Consider the following 18181-nt stretch of genomic DNA (forward strand, 5'->3'; position numbering starts at 1 on the left):
TGCACTTGAAAAGAGAAGGGTCTATTAAAACAAAAGTGACTGAAATAGTGACGACAATGATTTGCATATTTGCATCTGATGAACAAAAAGGTTTGCGGGGACATGTGAAGGTCACTTCTTAAAAGTTGAAACAAAAGGAGCCGCCGCCAAGTCGCTCACAGACTTTCTCCAGTCATCGAAAGTGTGCGGCGGCACGTTGCGTGGTTGCCGCATGCTAGAACTTGCTCGAGCTAGGAATCGTTTCGTTTGGCACGGTTTCCCTGTGGTCAAAGTGCGCGTTCACATGCACACTAGAAGCTATATAGAAAGATATTACGGTTATTGGCTTAGCGTATGTTAGCTTAGCATTGTTTACTGGCTGTCAGAGTAGATGTGAAGATACATACAGTAGGTTATATGTTGTCACTATTGAAGATGGTTTTGTGTACACTTGAATTTTGTGCTTCTCACACAACAATGTTGTGACGCGACTTGGCAGCCGTCCACCAACACACACACGCAGGAAACAATGAATCGGGAAAGGCCAAGGCACAAATCATTGGTGGCGATGAAAAGGTCCAAAAAGATTCAGCTCACGTTTGGATCAGAACCGACAAAACACCACCATGATAGATCAACACACACACACACACACGCTCAATGGACAACCTGACATTTTTTATGGCTTTTTTTGTGTGTGCGTGTAAATAGGACAAATTGGATTGTTGTCCAGCAGAGGTCACTCGTCCAAACAACAACAAGGAGTATCAATCGGCAGGCAACCAATCAGAGGACAGAACCTTCAGGAGTGACATTCACCTAAGCACGCTTAAAACCGCAAAAGCACCTCATGAATATTCAAATGAGGACGACCGTTTTCATCCTTTTCGTGAAACAGACATAAGGAAGGACGAGAGGACATTTTCAAATGACAAAATTACATTTGCTGATACATGACGGGACGTTGACAAACATTCAGGTGTTCACCGTGCGCAAAACGTTTTAAAAAAAAGAATTGTACAATTTGTAAAAAAAAATTTCAGATCTCAAGAAAATACAACTAAAACGATGTGGCCACCATTAGCAAAAGATGATCATTGCAGAGTGTCATAAAGTAAATGCAGTTGTTTCAGCAGCTTTTAAAAAAAAAACGTCACTATTTACTCGATGTTCGGCGTCTCATTGAGGTGATCCACATGACACGGTAGCTCATGCAAACTGATCAGCCCGATGCTGTAAAAAGAAAAGTTGCAAAATGTAAATCAATCCAAAAATAAATCTTGATTCCAAAAGTGTGTGCGTGTGCACTGCAAAGCTGTATTATGAAACTTAAATACATTGGCAAAAATCAATTCCTGTTACGTTCATCAAACTTGATAACTTATTTGAAATAATTTACGATTATTACGATGACGAAGGCTTCCGAGTGAGGACCCGCCTCTGACTTCCCGCCAATGTCGTTGGCACCCAAAGTGTGTCGCCGGTCACCTTGCGAAATACCGGAGCTAATGAGCACGTACTCAGCAGGTCACATGACAAGACGACACACTAAAAAGGCGTGAAAGTCTTTTAGAAAATACTTTTTCTTCACTAGAAAATCTCCACAAAATATTCAATTTCACTGATTTTTTTGTGTGTTTTCCGTGTTGCTTCTGTAAAGCCTTAGATGATGGCTTTTTGTCGTAGCGACGTCCCACCGGGATCAATTAAAAGTTGTAAAATGAAATAAAACAAATTTGTATTTTGGCACGTTGGACATCACATGGACTAAAACTTGGAAGCTGTCAATCACCCAGCCCTCTTGTCAGCGTGACAAACTGACAACAAAACACACACGCACCCATGTGAAGCTTTTGGTTGAGTATGGCCACTAGATGGCGCTCTAGCATGCACGCATGCAAACTAAAGTGTCGTGGTGTACATATATGAAGGCCATGTACATATGTGTTATGTACATGCGTGACGTGGAGATATGAGTTGTGAGCATCTGCGAAGTAGTCACAGCTTCTTTGCCATTTTGCAATGCCACAGCCTCCATTGAAAATGACCTCAAGTGGCATTCAGAGCAGTAGAAGCAAGCTGATCAAGGCATTTTGGACAAAAGCGCCGTGAATACTTTGCGGAGGCGCCGTCTGTACATGTGGCGTACATACAGGTCAGGTCAGGTCAGGTCAGGTCAGGTCAGGTCAGGTAGTATGTGTGACATGTCGAAGGTGTTGCTTTTTTGAACGGCACAGCAGGCGTGACGTCATCCGGCATCCGCGCCAGTCACCGTGCGTCATACGCGTAAAGCTGCCTTCTCCACAGTCCCACCCGTGTCGTGACATCACCGATGACATCACCGGATACTACAGTTGCAAAATATTTTTCTGAAAATGTCGCGACATAGTCGACACGGCGGCCGACATCCTCGGAAGGCTTCGAGTGCGGAGGTTCGGATGAAAGGTTTTGAGTTGGCGCTCAGGGCGGCGTATTCCACACGTCGTCACCCAGCCCCTCGCCCGTGGAAGAGAGGGGCAGTTGCCCCCCACTGGGTGTAAAGGGGTCCGTGTCTGTGTCCGTTTCGCCCTCCGCCAGGTAGACAGGTCTGGGTCGGGTCCGGGCACCCTCCTCGGCCCCTCCGTCCCCGGCCACCTTCTTGCCATGGCGCTCGCTGCTGGAGAAGCTGAAGCCGCTGGGCGAGTGCTCCAGCTCCTCGTGGTTCATCGACAGCAGCGACAGCGGCGACTCCCCATCGCCGGGTCCCCCCGTGGTCCTGCCGCACCCCCCTGACAAGTCCTGCAGAGAGCTGATGGGCAGCACGGTGGGGCGCACCGTGTACACGGGCTCTCGGGGCCGAGACCGCCCGCCTCCGCCGCTGGCCGCTCCCGCCTCGATGACGGCCGGGTACCGCAGCCTTTGCGGAAAACCCTCGCCGAAGTTGGGGACGAGCCGGCGGGCTTCTCCACCTGCCAGGGGGTGTGGGGGCTCCAGGGTCATGTGGGCAGCGCCTGCCGAGTCCACGTGCAAGTGCTCACTGCGCTGGATGTGCATATCCACCAGGAAGTCCAACTTCTTCTCCATGTCCTCCACCTGAAGCAATATTGAGGATGAAATCAAGACCTGTCACCACATTGAGACCAAGCGGCATGTGTCCTGTACTCAGGTGACTCGTTGCTCCACTGAGCTCTCCTAGGAGAGGAGATGAATGGTTGCTCACCTGCCGCTCCACGCGTACAAATCTCGCCATCATGCTCTGGTCCTCGGTTCCTGCCACGGGGGGGCCTTTGGACAAGAAGGACTCGTGCCTGCAAAGCAAACAACGCAGCCGTTCACCTTTGACCTTGCGGTGGTGAGAAAGTGGAGGTCGGGGCCCACCTGGGCGACTGGCCGCTGGCGTAATTGGAGGGCGGCTTGACAGGTTTCTTGGGCTTGGGGGTAAGGGGGGCTCCGGGTGCCAGAATCATATCGATCCTGAAAGAAGACCATCACGAAGGAGCCTTGCTGAAGTCTGCACCCAAGAACAAAGTGTTGCAATTGACTTGCTCAGCTTTTGCTCACCTGGTCTGGAGATACTTGATCCTGCAGAGCATGTCCAGATGTCCGGCCGAGTACTGCTCGATCACGTCCTTGACGTCGTAAGGCCGGAGCGTCTCCTTGAAGCGCTTCTTGTTGAGCAGGAAGGTCATGATCCTGCCGGGCGTGCCCACAACATGGCTCAGCGCACTCGGCCCACGACACGCAAAGGAAAGAAAAGCGCCGCCGGGTTCGCCAACCTGACAGCCCTGATGGCCAGCTTGAGCGTGGGGATGGACTCCTCCAGCAGGATATCGGGTGGGAAGCCACGCACCTCCAGGACCGCCTCCCCAAGCGCCGCATCTACAGCAGCGTTGGGTTCCCGTCAGCTGCGTTCGACTTTGTCGAGCGGCGGCACTTGGCTTCGACGTACCTTCGGAGCTCTGGCGCAGCGTGGCTGCCCGCATGCGGAAGGCGGTACGGAAGCGTTCGCGATTGCTGAACCCGGCCGGCTTGGAGGGGCTCTCCTCCAGCGCCTCGCCCGCCATCTTCTTACTCGCCGCCACCGCCATGGACGGTCTTGCGTTAGGCAGGCGCACGCGCTCCATCAGCGTCATCTTCTGGTTGCTGGAGTACATGCCCGTCGTCATGGTTACAAACCAGTGTGTGTGTGTGTCGTGAGCGCGATGCAAGCCACCTGAAGCACGGGAGTGAGATGATGGTCTCGTAGAAGCGCCAGGTGGCAATGAGGTCTTCCCTGATTGGATTGGTGGAATAATAGCGCCACGCCGACTGCAAAAGACGCACGCGTATGCAGAGCTAAGTGACCAATCAAATGGCGGCGTTGGTTGGGATCTCCTCCTCTCTCACCTGGATGAGCCCAGCGGCCGGGTGGCGTCTCTTCTCAAAGTGCTTCTGTCTGTGCTGCTCCTGGACCTTCAGGGCCAAACCGGAACCCAGGATACCCTGCAGCGTGACAGCGCAAGCGATATGGTCGACGAGAACGTGGCGTAATTGCGTCGTCATCAATGTGACACGGTAAAAATCGGCGAGGTATCGTCAACATCAACCATGAAGGTGATATCATCGATGGAACAAAACCACGACGAGGTGCTGGAGGTCAACAGCGGAGGCTACGCACGGCAGGCAGAGCGAAGAAGGAGACGCCGATCAGTGCGAAGGTCCCGGCCAGAAGTCTCCCCGCCCACGTCTTTGGCGTCTTGTCGCCGTAGCCGATGGTGGTCAGCGTGATCTGCGGCGAGCGTTGAGATTGGCCGGCCGCTCGGTACGCCGCGGCACGCCTCGGCTCAGGCGAGGCGGTTACCTACCAGCCCCCACCACAGCGCGTCGGCGTACGTGTCAAAGTCCTGAGCGTTGGGCTGCGCGGCGGCGGGGAGGTCCTGCTCCGACGGCGATACGTCGTCTTTCTCCACAAGGTAGACCAGGAAGGATGCCAGGATCAGCGATAGGAACCCGATGTACCAGGCTGTAATCAGCTCCTGCCAGACGTCCATTCATGTGTCTGAGGGACACCCGGGGTCACATTTCGGTCGCCCTACCTTGCTGTGCGCGTAGATGGCCGAGCCCAGCAGCTTCCAGGTTCCACCTCGCCGGTCCATGCGCAACATACGCAGGATCTGCAGGAAGCGCAAGCTGCGCAGGGACGTGGCCAGCACGTTGCCTTGGTTACGCACCACCACCACCGGCACCGAGGCCATCAGAACAAAGATGTCTGAGGGAGACACCGTTCCCGGGATCAATCGCAAAATTCGCCTTGGCTTCTTCCCAAGTACGGATCTTACCCAGCATGCAAAGCGGTTTGCGGGCAAACTTGAGCCTGCCTCGCCATCCTTTGTAACGACAGCAACATCCCGCAGCCCAAATGCGCATGGCAAACTCGGCCCCAAAGATGAAAATGGCAAAGGTCTCCTGGGAAACGGCAAACACGCATGCTCAGATCTGTGGGCGCGTGTACGCGTACGTGTGCCAAAGCTTACCAGAACCACCAGCCAATGAGCTGACGTCTTCTCATGCTCTTTGAAGGTTGTCAACACGGCCAAAATCAAACAGCCCAAGACGATCAGAAATCTACACGCAAACACACACACACAGTTGAGTTGAACCGAGATGTGTAGTACTATCCTTTGAGCACTAGGGGGCGGCAGACCTCTGCGTGTACTGCATGAAGCTCAGCAAACCTTGTTTTTGGTTGGGTTCTTTTTTGCTGACTCAGCAGACATTTTACATTTTAGAGGGGAAACGTAAACGTGGCTTGAATGAATTGGATGCTTTTGAGCATTCTGGATTTTGTTTCATATTCTGTCAATAGGAAATATAAAACCCAAACAGGAATATACACAGATGGACAAAAGTTATGGACAAGGTAGAAGTGAAAATAAGAGACTTTATGTTCAATGTCATGCATGGGTCCTTGACATTTTACCTGTTCAGCAAATGGCCAAGCACTTGCCTTTCAAGCGGTCCTTGATCATCTCAATCAGTTGTTGAGTAATCAATACATTGTTTTGCCATTTTCAATACATTGAGTGTCCCGTTCAAAAATCCCAACAGTCAGTAAAGTGAATCCACGGATGATTGAAAATTCTCGTTGCAGCGGCAAGGTCTCAGTTGCGAACGGGGGTGAGAGGTCAGGTGTGTTACATTTGGCCTCGGCGCTCACACGCTCGGTCACACCGCTCACTCAAAGTTCAACACAAAGGTCGTCTCACTTCTGCGCTTCAGCTGCGAGCGAGCCTCTCGTCTTTTATGAAGGTCGCCCTTCTAACAAAAGAACAGAGAGAAAGTTCTTGGCGCTCTCGCCATTAATCCGCTCGGCTTCGCGGAGCCCGCGGGAGGCTTCCCTAACCCCCCGAGGATTCCTAATGACCAATTTACTGACGCGATCCAAGAAGCGAATTGCAGACGCAGCGAATCGGGAAAACGCAAGAGAAGCAAAACCTTGACAAACTTCTCATCAAATGGAGACAACCTGATCAAAGTGTCCTCAAAAGTTGACGCTCACCCTTTTTCGATAAAAAGGCCACATGAAGAAAAAGTGCAACCTTGCGTACAGCAAGAGTGCCACATCTGTGCTGCGTATTACGATCGGGCGCTTCTTCTCAAACTAAGTCGTTTGCTGCCATCAAGTGGTAAGCAGTGGAATTACATGCAAACTAACAACTCTGTTGGACTGTGACGCGCCTCGACTTGCACTTGGACGTCCCATCTCAAACCCGATGCAATGCGTCCGTGGGGATTCTTCGTACGGTTACGAAGAAGCTTGAATTCGTCGGAGCAGCTGGGCCAAATTTCCCAGCCCTCGGCGACACGTCGTCAGCTCACCGTTTTCCGCTGATAGGTTACTGAGAGGAGGATTAGCCCAGCGAGCGACGGAATTCTAACAGGAGCGCTTTCTGTTTTTCCGCTACGACTGATGTCGAACAAACGAGCGTGATTAGTGGCGCTAATTGCATCCATTAGTGCACGTTAGGGAGTTGGCAGTTAATCAGGCATGGCGGCCCGTAATGAGTTTCTTTGCCAGGTTGCGCCAACGTCCCACGAGAGGAGCCCGACGGCGGCGGGATCGATCCGCAAAACTTTCATTGTGTCAACTTTGACGTGGAAAGTTTCACTTGAACTCAGAGAGAGCCCGATCATCTGTCGCGTGGATTATATTATTGATTTCTATCACAACCAAGTCGTACGATTCTTTGACTCGACTCCTTCGAATCAACGACGTCGTCGGTCCCGCCGCTCATACGGACGAGGCTGCTCTTATCAAATAAACAAGGAGACTCGCATCCCGTTTCCATGGCAACGGGCACTTCCAACACTCTTCTGGGAAAATCCCCTGGCGGGAGGAAAGCGACCGGTCGTGCCTAGTCTGCCTCGTTTCCATGGCAACAGGCTGCCGTCGCACGCCCGCGTCGTGCGGAGTAAACAAACAAACGTGTCTGCCGCCGCCTCGTCGTGTTTGAGCTATTCCTTTGTCATCCCTTCCACGAAGAACACCAGGTCAAAAAAATAAATAAATCAATCCAATGTTCCCGGGGATTGGAGACCACTGATCTAACGAATCTAAATAAGAGCAAAGCCGCCGACATCTCAACTCCAGATCGACGTCTCGACGTTTTATTTCCCAGGAGGCGCGCGACCCTCGTTCGACTCGGGCCAAGGGCCGAAAGGACGACGAGACGTGTTTCTCACTCTACCACCCCACGGCCGAGCAGGGAAAGGAGAACGAAGGAGCGTGACCTGTCGTGCATTTCACAAAGAGAACATTTCCTTCAAAGCACCAGTCCGAGCTTACGCGCACTCTGGGACTCTTTGCTACAGCCGAGAGCGGGCTGAGCAACAAAGTCTCAGCAAGTGGCACAGTCAAAGGACATCGGGGACCGCTCGCAAAATCCACTAGAGGCAAAGGCCCGAGCCCGGTTCGGAAGCCGCTCATCTGATGTGTCCTCCACGTCAAGTTGAAGGCAAGTTGAAGGACAGCACAAGCGGCGGCTTGAGCTGAGCCTAATTAAGGAGTCGGCCCGACGCTAATTAACCCTCCGAGGTCATCCGAAGACATTTGCGAGAGAGAGAGAGAGGAAACACTGGCTTTCATCCGATTGGCTCGCCTCCTTCCCAGCAGGACGGACGGACGTCACACAAAGCTCAACGTACGGCCGACGCGTCCCGCACGTGGAAAGAAGGTAGTAATGAGGAGGGACCGGGAAGAAAGTATGATGACTAAGGTGATGACGTCAATAATAATCATGATGAGGCTGATAAAGATGTTGGCGATAAGGATGAAGATGCTGCTGCTTCCACATTTTTTGATTAGTGGGCATTTTTAGATATGGTTGCTAGGCAACTGACTCTGCTGTACACTATAGTGTCATCCTGCCTGCTGTACACACGCACACACTGGTTATCATGCTAAATTGATGCTGACGCATTCCATGTATGAGCGTCACACGTGCTGGCGTCACATGACGGGGCGATCTGTGACATAGCGGCGTGCTCCGAACCACGCACGCACCCCGAGCGGGACAGGTGAGTCCGGTGGTCGTCAACGGGCCGGAGTGCCGTGAAAAGAAGAATTTTTTTCTAATTGCAATCGTGAACGAAAAGTTGAAGTGACATCAACGCAGTCACTCAGGCACAGAAAAAAAGTGCTTGTCCCATAAAAAAAAGGGGAACATTGGCGCCTTTGCAAATAAATGCAACTTGTGGTGTCAGCATTCTCCGATAGCGTCCCCTGCCCCCCGTCGTGTCCTCTATCGCCCTTCAGAATCCCCCCCCCCCCCCCTCCAGGCCCGCAGCGGCGATGTCGATTTGGCCTTAAACAGCAAAACAAGTATGTTAATATCATCCAGGACAACTTTGGCCTCTCACAGGAAGGAAAATCTCTTCTTTGGTTCTGGGCTGCTCACCTCACAAGAGGCCCGCCCATATTGAGGCCTTTCAATGGAATATCCACTTTTGACATAACTTCAAACAATTTGCCATTCAGTCGTTCGGACTGGCAGGCACAAAATGATTCCAATCTCTCGCTCGCGTCTTGGTAAGGGCACTTGATGGATTGCTCCATCAAGATTTTGACGGGGAGGGACGAGGTCTGTCTCCTTTCAAGGCAATGTGTCCGCCTCCCCACGCCAGCCAATCAGAGCTTTGCTATCGTCCAGGAAGCAGGAAGAGAGAAGGAAGCGGAGGCTATTAGGAGGGCTTTTCTTTTTTCTTTTTCTTTGAACTGAGGGGATGAATAAATGATGAGCGTCGCTCACGCGGGATTGCACAGTCAGCGGCCGGCGACTTGGCGGGGGAACGGGGGGGGGCCGGGAAATTTGATGCCCATCACGCTCGCCGAGGACCTTCGTGCGCGTCCTCGACCCATGACGATTGCGAGCGGTGCAAAACAAACGAGTGTTTTTTTTTTTCTCAAATTAGCTCGCAAGCTTTCAGTTCAATATCAAAACCCAATATTGACATCAAAATGAGACCATCGGACTGACGAGTTCTCGTCAAAAACAGAGCGAGATGGAAATGAATCAGTGGAAGTTGAAGAACCGACATCAAAACACATTCAACACGGTTGCCGTCAAAAGATCACTTTGTAAATGAATGACAAAGCCTCCTGAAAAAGATGAAGACTAAGCTAAAACAAAAAGAACCCTAAAGTGAATCGGAAAAAAGTCCGAAGCGACTGCAAAGCCAGCAAGAGGAGAAATCCCGACGAGTGAACGCCAACGGCTCATCCAAAGAGCAGATTTCCTTTCTGCAGTTGTAAGATCATCCTCCTCGGGGTCCTGCCAAAGATCCCCCACCCCCCCAACCCCCCACCGGGTTATTGATCGCCTTCTGTGAGTATCAAGTTGAGGCACTTGAAGGTAGAAAGCGCTTCGTGCGCACGCTCACGTGTAGCCCCCGGGAAAAAAATAAAAAATTCAACTACGACCGCAGCGGACTGCGGATATTATTCGGTTAAGAAATGCAACTAACTTGACTTACATTTGTTTTTCAACTTAAAAAGCTTTGTCATCAAATGAATCGACATGACATTTTTGGCGGGAAAAGATTTGGCCGTCAACAAAGCAAAATAATTTGCGGTAAAAAGATGGAGGATGACTTCATCCAATTATTGCAGTGTCACAAAGATGTCAAATGTGGAAAACAAGATTTGATGTACAAAGAATTGACATTGTACAAAACCGAGTTGTCGATGTGACGGACGTGAAATGGTTGGGCGTCAAGAGATTTGATGTGAAGTGCGGCAATGCGTCACGCTCGTTTATAATCAGCGACGTCACGTGCTGAGTGCCAATAAAGTTGCTCTTTTGCCCATCGCAATGAATTATCGCTTCGGAAATTATAAACTCGGGATGGCGCTGATTTACGCCGCTCGGATGTCGGCGCCTCCGCCGCGCCCGCTAAAAGCTGAACTGCGATTCACCTTTGATGAGACTCACCGGTCACCGTCTTTTGATTGCGCTACATTCCCGCAATCCATCATCTGGCGGCGTCGTTAGCCTCCCGCTGACCCGAATCAGCACAAATCGTCACGATTGGACGCAAAGCGTTAGCGTGTTTGTTAGCGGGTCGAGTCAGAGGAAAGGTCACGCCGCTTTGGTGATTACAACGAGTCCACGTGTCTACTTCGAGTTATTCATTTAAAGATTGATCTGATTTTAAGACTCGCGCTACGAATCAAAACGAGTCATGTGATGAAAACGTTTTCAGACCTATTCCGAAAGTCGGGCGGCATAGTCCATTTCGAGCCGCTAACGCAACAGCGTGGCCATATTAGCGTACGTCCAAGCACGCAGTTGGCCGTTTATTATCAAAGTGACTTCTACTCAAACTTCATTAGCAGCTCATGCTAATGCTACATGTTGAATTAATGGCAACTCTTCTGGCATGTTGTTGTCCTAAAGGCAAATGTGCCAGCTCAGCTACCGGAGACACTTCCTGTGCACACATAAGTGCCTTCAAAGAGCGGTCCCGACGGGAACGTAAAAAAAAAAAAAAAGGGGGGGTAATTTGGGGGGGGGAAAAAAAAAGCTAATCGCCTCCATCGATCCAAAAAATGTCAAACGTGACGGCCGGACAGCTGCCGGGCCGGCCGTGGCATCTGTTTCATTTCTCTAAGTGTAATTAGCCGCCGCTAACGACTTCCGCGTGAAACGACCTCAACCACAAAGGGACCGTTTAACAATGCTCTTAAACACCGGCGGTGCTTCCCGACACCCTCGCATTGATCCCAAACACGTGATGGGCACCCACTCAGAACGGCGGCCATTTTGGCCACAAAGTCAGCACAAAAAAAAACGTTTGAAGCAAAGAAAGATGGAGAAATTGAACGGCCGTCACATAATTTGATACAAATAATGTGAGTCTTTGATTCGACTATATTTTTTAAATGACTTCAATGATTTCATTGCTTTGGCGACGCAGTGGGAATCACAATTGCTCCGTCGTTCTTGATGAGGTCAAAGGTCGGCCGTTTGCTTGTGCGCTTCCCAACACGACCCCGTGCCCCCGCCGCACTGTACGACACGTAAAGAGACGATCGGTTGAATATTTGCGAGCGCCGGCTGCGGCGGCGCCACCGATTTCACGCGGCGGGTGGCAACAGACGGCGACGCACGTGGGGCGGCCATATTGGAAGAACGACTGCCAGACGTACGCTATCGGCTGACTCAGTGTCAGTGACCGAGTGTCATCGCGGCGGCGTTTGCCCGTTCGCCGTGGCACGGCGAAAGCAAAGAGCAGCCGCTGTTAAATCAGACGCAGAGCGGGCGTGCAATCTTTTTGACACGTCTTCCACGTTGAAGCCAAAGCGGGCTGCGTCCCGCCATGAAAAAGACATCAAAGTTTTCAACTCAACAGCTTTTTTTGATATTCCAAGTGATTTTTTATCAGTTCTTTTTTCAGCCCCTCGCTCTGTAGCCCCGGCTGGGAAATAAAAAGTCGCCCCTGGTCGGGACTTAATCAAACCCACAAAAATAACCCAGAAAGCGATTGCGGACATGTCGGGCGGCGTGACTCACACAAAGGCGTGGTAGAGGAGCGCCCATCCTCGGGGTCTTTCCAGCGCGTCATAGATGAGGTTTTGGATCCTCCTCCTGCGAGCGTTATTCCTCTTGGCGGGCCGGCTGTAGTTGAGCGGGGTCTTGGCCAGGAGCCCGATGGCCGTGCCCTGCGAGCCCCGCTTGTAGTCCGCCGCCACCACCGCCGCCGCCAGCAGGGCGCCATCCTTGTCGTCACCCGCTCCGACTCCACCCTGCCGGTCCGGCGGGTCCTTGTGGTCCTCCGAGCCACTCGCCACGCTCCTGGACCGCAGTCCCATGATCAGTGCTGCTTGCCCGGGTCGGGCCACATGCCATGGTCCGCTCCGGTCCGGGTGAGCCCCGTGCCCTCAACCTGGGGTCATTTAAGGATGCCGGGGGAGGAGGCACGGGGAGGTGAGGCTGTTGGAAGAGATGCACCACACAAAACAAACAAAAGTGGCATCAAGTAACGAGCTCAACCTTCAATCAACCGCTTAATTGGTTAACTTGCTCTTACATCTCTGCTGCTATTCTTTTTCTATTCTATATCATTTGTTCTCCGGGGATTTGAAAAGCATTTCGTCAGAGAAAAGGCGGAATGGACCCCCGCTAAATAGCAAATAACGAACGGCAAATAGTATTGGATTGAAAATAATAATGGGCAGCGTCTGACATTTTTTTTTTTCTGTTACCCGAAAATGTCATCTGGAGTAAGATGGGTTATACTGCGAATGCCTTGGCGCCAACAAAAAGACAAACCAAAGAATAAAGTGAAAAAAGTCCGCAAATATGAGACTCGGTTAGCCGATCGAGGATGTTAGGAGCTCTGAGACGAAAGCAACACCTCCAAACACACGGCAGACAAAGACCTGAAGGCGCGCGTGCACGCATGCGACCCCACTCATGCACGCGCGGGCCGTCAAATGATTAAAAAAAAAAAAAACATTTTTGTGTTTGCTGTCATTTTTCATGGGAGGGAAAATGAAGCAGGCTCACCGGCGTGCATGGCTCGGCTCTCCCTTGCTTGCTTCTTGCCTTCACGCAGCCCGCGCACGAAGAAAGCGCCGCAGCGATCACGGCTCGCCTCGCCAACAACAAAAAGAACACTAACCGGAGGAAGAGGAAGAGCAGGAGGAAGAGGAGCAGCACGAGGAAGAGGAGCAGGGTGGAGACGGAGGCTGGGGAGCAGCACGAGGAAGGAGGGAGGGAAGGAAGGAAGGAAGGAAAGCAGGAGAGATGAGCAGCAGCGTGGACGCGGCGTGCGCGTGCACGCAGCAACACGGCGCTGCGTGCTCGAGCGGGAGCAACCTAAGCAGGTACACTTTGTTCACATCACGCGCCCGGTCAGGAGGAAAAGGACGGCACAGGTGAGCAAAAAAGAAAAAAAAAAGAAGTCTGGACATCCATCATTCCACAATCAATAAAGCTCACCTGATTGATCAATCGCTTGATTGATTAGCAGACATTGGGGGGGGGGGGCAGTCAATGACGAGCTGGATTTATGCAGGCCACACATGCATGCACAGTACATCAAACGGACAATTGGGCACGTTAAGAAGATTTACTTAAAGGTATAAATTGGGTTTGAAAATTGGACGAATAAATATTCGATAAGCAGGAGCGCGCTTAGGAGAACTGTCAGTCTGTCAAAATAATCAAGAAACATTCATGGGAATTTTGGAAAAATTTAAATAGTCGCACGTGAGCTGAGAAGTTTTGGAAATACATCGTTGACGTTCCAACAGTCTGTAATGAGTGAGAAATGATTGGGGCCTGCGTCGGCCTTAACGGGATTACGAGACTAAATGCTCGGCCCACTTCATTGTCGCCTTCGTGCTAATTAGCGGCAAGATGACGGCTGCAAATGACCAGCGGCGGGCCGATTTCAGCCAACCCAGTCCTCTCCCAGAGCCACCATCTCGACTTGCCGGACGAGGGCGCGACCTCTCTCCCATTGGCAAGGAAAAAAGTAAGGAGGGACACGTCGAAAAGGGAGGAAGAAGAGGAAGGCAAAAAGAGACGAGCATGGTCCCGAGTGGTCCTTCCTGACCCGAGTGCACCTGCTGAGTCAGCAATCGAGGATGATTCGTGTCGTCATGGCAACAGACACAAAAGGAATGAACTCGAGACGGGGAGCAGAGGATGAGAAGATGCACATTTTTATTCCACGTTGTTGACGATTCGAGCAGATTTCAAGACGTCATCGAGGACGACCGCTCTCAAGCACATTTTTTTTTTCCTTCTTCATGAGTTGAGCTTCCCAACGTCACAACTTGTTGATCTCGGGTCTTCTCTGTTCTGGCCTTAAATGAGCGGCGGGACGTCAAGGTCATCCACAATTGCCTCCGAGGGTTCCTTGTCAACGTCAGGACCCCGGACAGAGGCGTCCAACGGCCCTTCGGTGGCACGCCGGTGTGGCACCACGATATTGGCGATGTCCACCCTTCCACTAGCGTCCACCTCCAGCCACTCGGCAACGCCACGCTCCCTGCGGAGTCAACCGGACGGAAAAAACAGATGCTGGCTTGGGTGCTTTTGGGGGAGGGGCTACATGAAGACAATGGTTGACGAGTTTATGCAACGAGCCACAGCCAAACATATAGAGGCGACATTAGGACGCCCTGAGCTGCCACCGATTCGAAACGCAATTAGCGGTCGCGCGCATCGCTGGGATTTGAAGACCTGGACGACATCCCAACCTTGGAGAAGGTTTTGCGGCGATGGCTCTCTAATTGAGTTTGAGGCGGAGGCGAGCGGCGTGAGCGTCTCGCAGATTCCCGCTTAGCGTCAGGGGAGCACGGCCGGGTCACTGGCCCCATCTTAAGCTCATCTGCCGGCGTGCAGATAAGAAGCAGCGCGCAGATAAGACCCGCTAGCGACATCCGGGTGGTTTGAGAAAATCACTGGATTGTCTCGCACCCTCAACTTTGACCTGTCACACCGACGAGCTGACCTCGAAAAGTAGCCATGCCAAACCTCGGCGTGTGGGACTTTACCTTTGTTTACTGTCGGCCGAGCCGCGACGAGGGCGGCGGTTGTTTTTGGACGGCCGAGCGGCGCTTTTTGTCACCTCCAGTTCACCTTGAGCCTTCAAAGTAACAAGGAGATGAGTGAGTCAGGCCAGAGTGGACCACTCGCATGTGGGCGTACCCTGGGCATGTGGAGCAGCAGGTGTCCTGTGGTCTGCGAGCGCCGGGCCGTCGAGCTGTCGGGCTTGACCTCGGCCGGCAGAACCAGCTGAAATATCTGGACCGTCGGGATTTGGCACTTAACAAACGGCTTAGTCATGACTGGACATTTTTCCATGAATCACTCCCCGCCCCTCCCTCCCTCCCTCCCTCCGTCAAAGTGGTCCAGTATCCCAACTATGGCCGTACTTTTCCTTTGACGGTGACTTTGACGTACGTTGGTTGCACGTCCACGTCCATCAGGGAGGTGTCCATGTGCCTGTGGGAGGAGCCAGGAGTGAAACATTTGTCAGGCTCGGTGATGTCGGAGTGCCAAATGAGCGCACCTGTAGACCGCCAGGTCCAAGACAATCCTTTTGTTGTCGTCGTCTTCCGTCAGAGAGAAGTCCAGCCTGCCAAGGAGCAAGAGTTCATCATTGTGTGTGTGTGTGTGTGTGGTGGGGGGGGGGGCGCCTGTGTGTGTGCCTACTTGGGCTCATTGAGATTTAGAACTCGTCCATCAGCAGTTATCAGAGTCCTCGGGAGCTTGACTTTCTTCTCGTTGCCTCTGCAGGGACACACACCGCCGTCGGGTGAGCATGCAGCCAGCCCCCCGTGCGTGCTAGATGATGTATATGCTCGTGTTGCTGCTGGCTGGCTGGCTGAAGATGGGCAAGGTCCTTCACCCCTCGTGTTGTACGGCCATTCGTCACTCGCGCACTCAAACTTCAGTCATGAAAATGACAAGAAGGCAGCTGATGTTTCTTGGCCTCGGCTCGCCGCACCCATTGCTAGCGAGATGGCCAAAGCGTCCGCGAAGGTCGGGGCCGCGGCGAGTGCCTCGTGGTCATAACTCGCCGGCCAGCGGTCACGGTGACAGCTCGCTGTTGAGCTGAGCAGAATCACTCGCCGGGCCGCAACATTTTCACAATCACACTGGACATAAGATCCCACAAGATGGCGGCAGCTAAGGTATCTGGATGAATATGGCCTTTGCGGAATAGGAAAGCAATTGCGACCATTTTGCACGCTACTGCCACCTCCTGTCAGCTGAAAATGTCGGTTTTGTTCATGTGCTGCTGGCGAGAAGACTCACTTGTCCTTGGCCTTCCGGTTGGCCTCCAGGCGGCGATGAGCCTCTAAGCGGGATTCCGGAGTGAAGGCGCACGGGGTGTGCCAGAATTCCTTCTCACGTCGCTCTTCGTCTGAATCGTTCTGCGGCTCAGGAGCACTGTGTGCAAACGGACGGAGTGAGGCCCTTTGAGCGGACCGCTTCCCCGGCAATGGAGGTCCACCTCTTGAAATTGTGCTTTTTTCAGAGGAGCGCCAACCCTGCCTTGAAAAAGAGCAATTCCAGTCTCATACCCACCCAGTTGGTGGTTCCTCGGCCTGCTTGGCGTTGTCCTCCTCCTCTTGGGCCTTCTTCCTCAGGTATTGGTCCTCCTGCTCTAGGATGCACCGCCTCAGCTCCTCCAGGCCCTGATTGGCCACGATACGCTCCGAGCGCGTCACCTCGGTGCCGTCCAGACACTGGACACGGGCAACTTGCGTGAAAAGCCGACTCTAAACCCAAAGCCGGCTTTGAAACAGCTCGTCACCTTGAGCTGGGGCAGGGTGGTGACCACGTAGTTGCGGTAGCCTTCAAAGAGCGTGCAGGGGTTGCCCACCAGAAAGAGCTGACGTAGGTGCAAGTTTTCTTTCAGGCTCTCCACGCTGCTCAGACGCCCCACAAAGTTGACTGTCAGGTCCAACTTTTGCAGATTCTCACAGCCTACACACGCACATTTTCAAGGTTTTCAAGGTAGCCCTGTTTTTTTTTTTTTAGCTTTCCTTTTGTTTGCAGAAGCTGCTTTCAGGTGCACTTCCTGCATTTTCTTCACATTTTCAAATATTTGTCAAAAACGTTTTCTGTGATGAATTTCCATCTCCAACCCAAAGCGGTACAATGCTGCCCTCTAGTGGACTTTGTGGGCCATTACAATAATTCAGAAAGTTGGCGAGACGCTTTTCCACGCCAACAAAACGCAATAAATTCGTCAGATGGCAGTGAACGCTTGCAACAACTGATTGATGGTGTCCCTTTTTGACATTTGTGTTTTAGTGGCGTTCACGAGAGCTCTTATTTTCTCTCATGTACGTGAATTATGTGCCATCGCTCAGCTAGTAAGCACATCAGTTTGTGAAGCTTTTGAAGTTGACACACACACACGCACGCACCTTGCAGGTTTTCAATGACTTGTATGTTGTTCAAGGCGAGGTTCAAGTATTCCAGCTTCTTTAGACGGCCCACGTTCTCTGACCGGGACGGACACACACATACAAACGCTGACTATTGTAGGGCTTCTACGACACGCACACGAGCAAACTCGAGAGGTGAGCCTCACCGATTCGTGGTATGAGATTGTTCTGCAGGTAAAGGATCTTCAGATCCTTGCACCAGCGCTCGATGTGCTCGATCCTCTCGATGTCCTGCTGGTGGAGGGATACCTCCTCCAGGGAAAATACCTCACACTCGTTGTGCTCGGCGCGGCGCCGGATCATATCTTCTGTGACTGTGCGGACGGGTGAGGACTAGTTAGCGGTTAATCAATACGCTAGTTAATAACCTAGCAATCAGCTTGAAAGGTTTAAGTCAGGCAATAACATGTTGGTCTTGACTTCGATGTGCACTGTAGAGTACAGTAGTGTTGTATTCGACGATTTGGTTGAGGAAAATGCGCACTTACTGTGAACCATCTTTCGTTTCCGATGTTGCCATAGAAACCAACGCCGGTGCTGCATTCAGGTACATTGGGAAACACGAGTATCAGCCGCACTTGCCATCTTCCAACCTGTTACCTTACACGCCACCCAAAAAAGGCTGCGTCTTTTGTTTACAATATAAGAGATATGCTGTTCTATTCTTACTAGAAAGATAGCTTATTCGGGGTTTTACCAACGCGTATGGAGAAAAACGTCACACAGTTACACACAGCCACACCACGTTACTACCGCTCAAGAAACAAC

General features: G+C 51.9%; 2 protein-coding genes across 4 annotated transcripts; both read right to left on the minus strand.

Moving 5' to 3' along the window:
• Positions 1-5: 5 nt before the first annotated feature.
• Positions 6-13215, minus strand: kcnq3 (potassium voltage-gated channel, KQT-like subfamily, member 3). 3 transcript variants are annotated; one of them, XM_085929837.1, is made up of 15 exons: positions 13120-13215; positions 12009-12428; positions 5472-5562; positions 5277-5403; positions 5034-5206; positions 4803-4973; positions 4616-4726; positions 4345-4440; positions 4172-4266; positions 3908-4101; positions 3735-3837; positions 3520-3651; positions 3337-3432; positions 3179-3266; positions 6-3051 (listed from the first exon to the last, which is right to left on the minus strand). In XM_085929837.1, the coding sequence occupies exons 2-15, from the start codon at positions 12305-12307 to the stop codon at positions 2440-2442; spliced, it is 2388 nt and encodes a 795-aa protein (XP_085785963.1). In that variant the 5' UTR covers positions 12308-12428; positions 13120-13215; the 3' UTR covers positions 6-2439. The 3 variants fall into 3 exon arrangements, with proteins under 3 accessions (XP_085785963.1, XP_085785962.1, XP_085785964.1); XM_085929836.1 differs by having other exon boundaries at positions 13005-13186; XM_085929838.1 differs by lacking the exon at positions 13120-13215 and adding an exon at positions 12526-12581.
• Positions 13216-14166: 951 nt separating this feature from the next.
• dnaaf11 (dynein axonemal assembly factor 11) lies at positions 14167-18130 on the minus strand. The gene is made up of 12 exons (XM_085929524.1): positions 17902-18130; positions 17560-17727; positions 17393-17470; positions 16774-16946; positions 16545-16705; positions 16272-16406; positions 15666-15743; positions 15523-15588; positions 15386-15455; positions 15159-15254; positions 15005-15096; positions 14167-14496 (listed from the first exon to the last, which is right to left on the minus strand). The coding sequence occupies exons 1-12, from the start codon at positions 17954-17956 to the stop codon at positions 14313-14315; spliced, it is 1356 nt and encodes a 451-aa protein (XP_085785650.1). The 5' UTR covers positions 17957-18130; the 3' UTR covers positions 14167-14312.
• Between the last annotated feature and the right edge of the window lie 51 nt (positions 18131-18181).

This window comes from Syngnathus leptorhynchus, chromosome 14 (assembly GCF_054491065.1).
Source record: "Syngnathus leptorhynchus isolate UIUO chromosome 14, UIUO_Slep, whole genome shotgun sequence".
Classification (NCBI taxonomy): Eukaryota; Metazoa; Chordata; class Actinopteri; order Syngnathiformes; family Syngnathidae; genus Syngnathus; species Syngnathus leptorhynchus.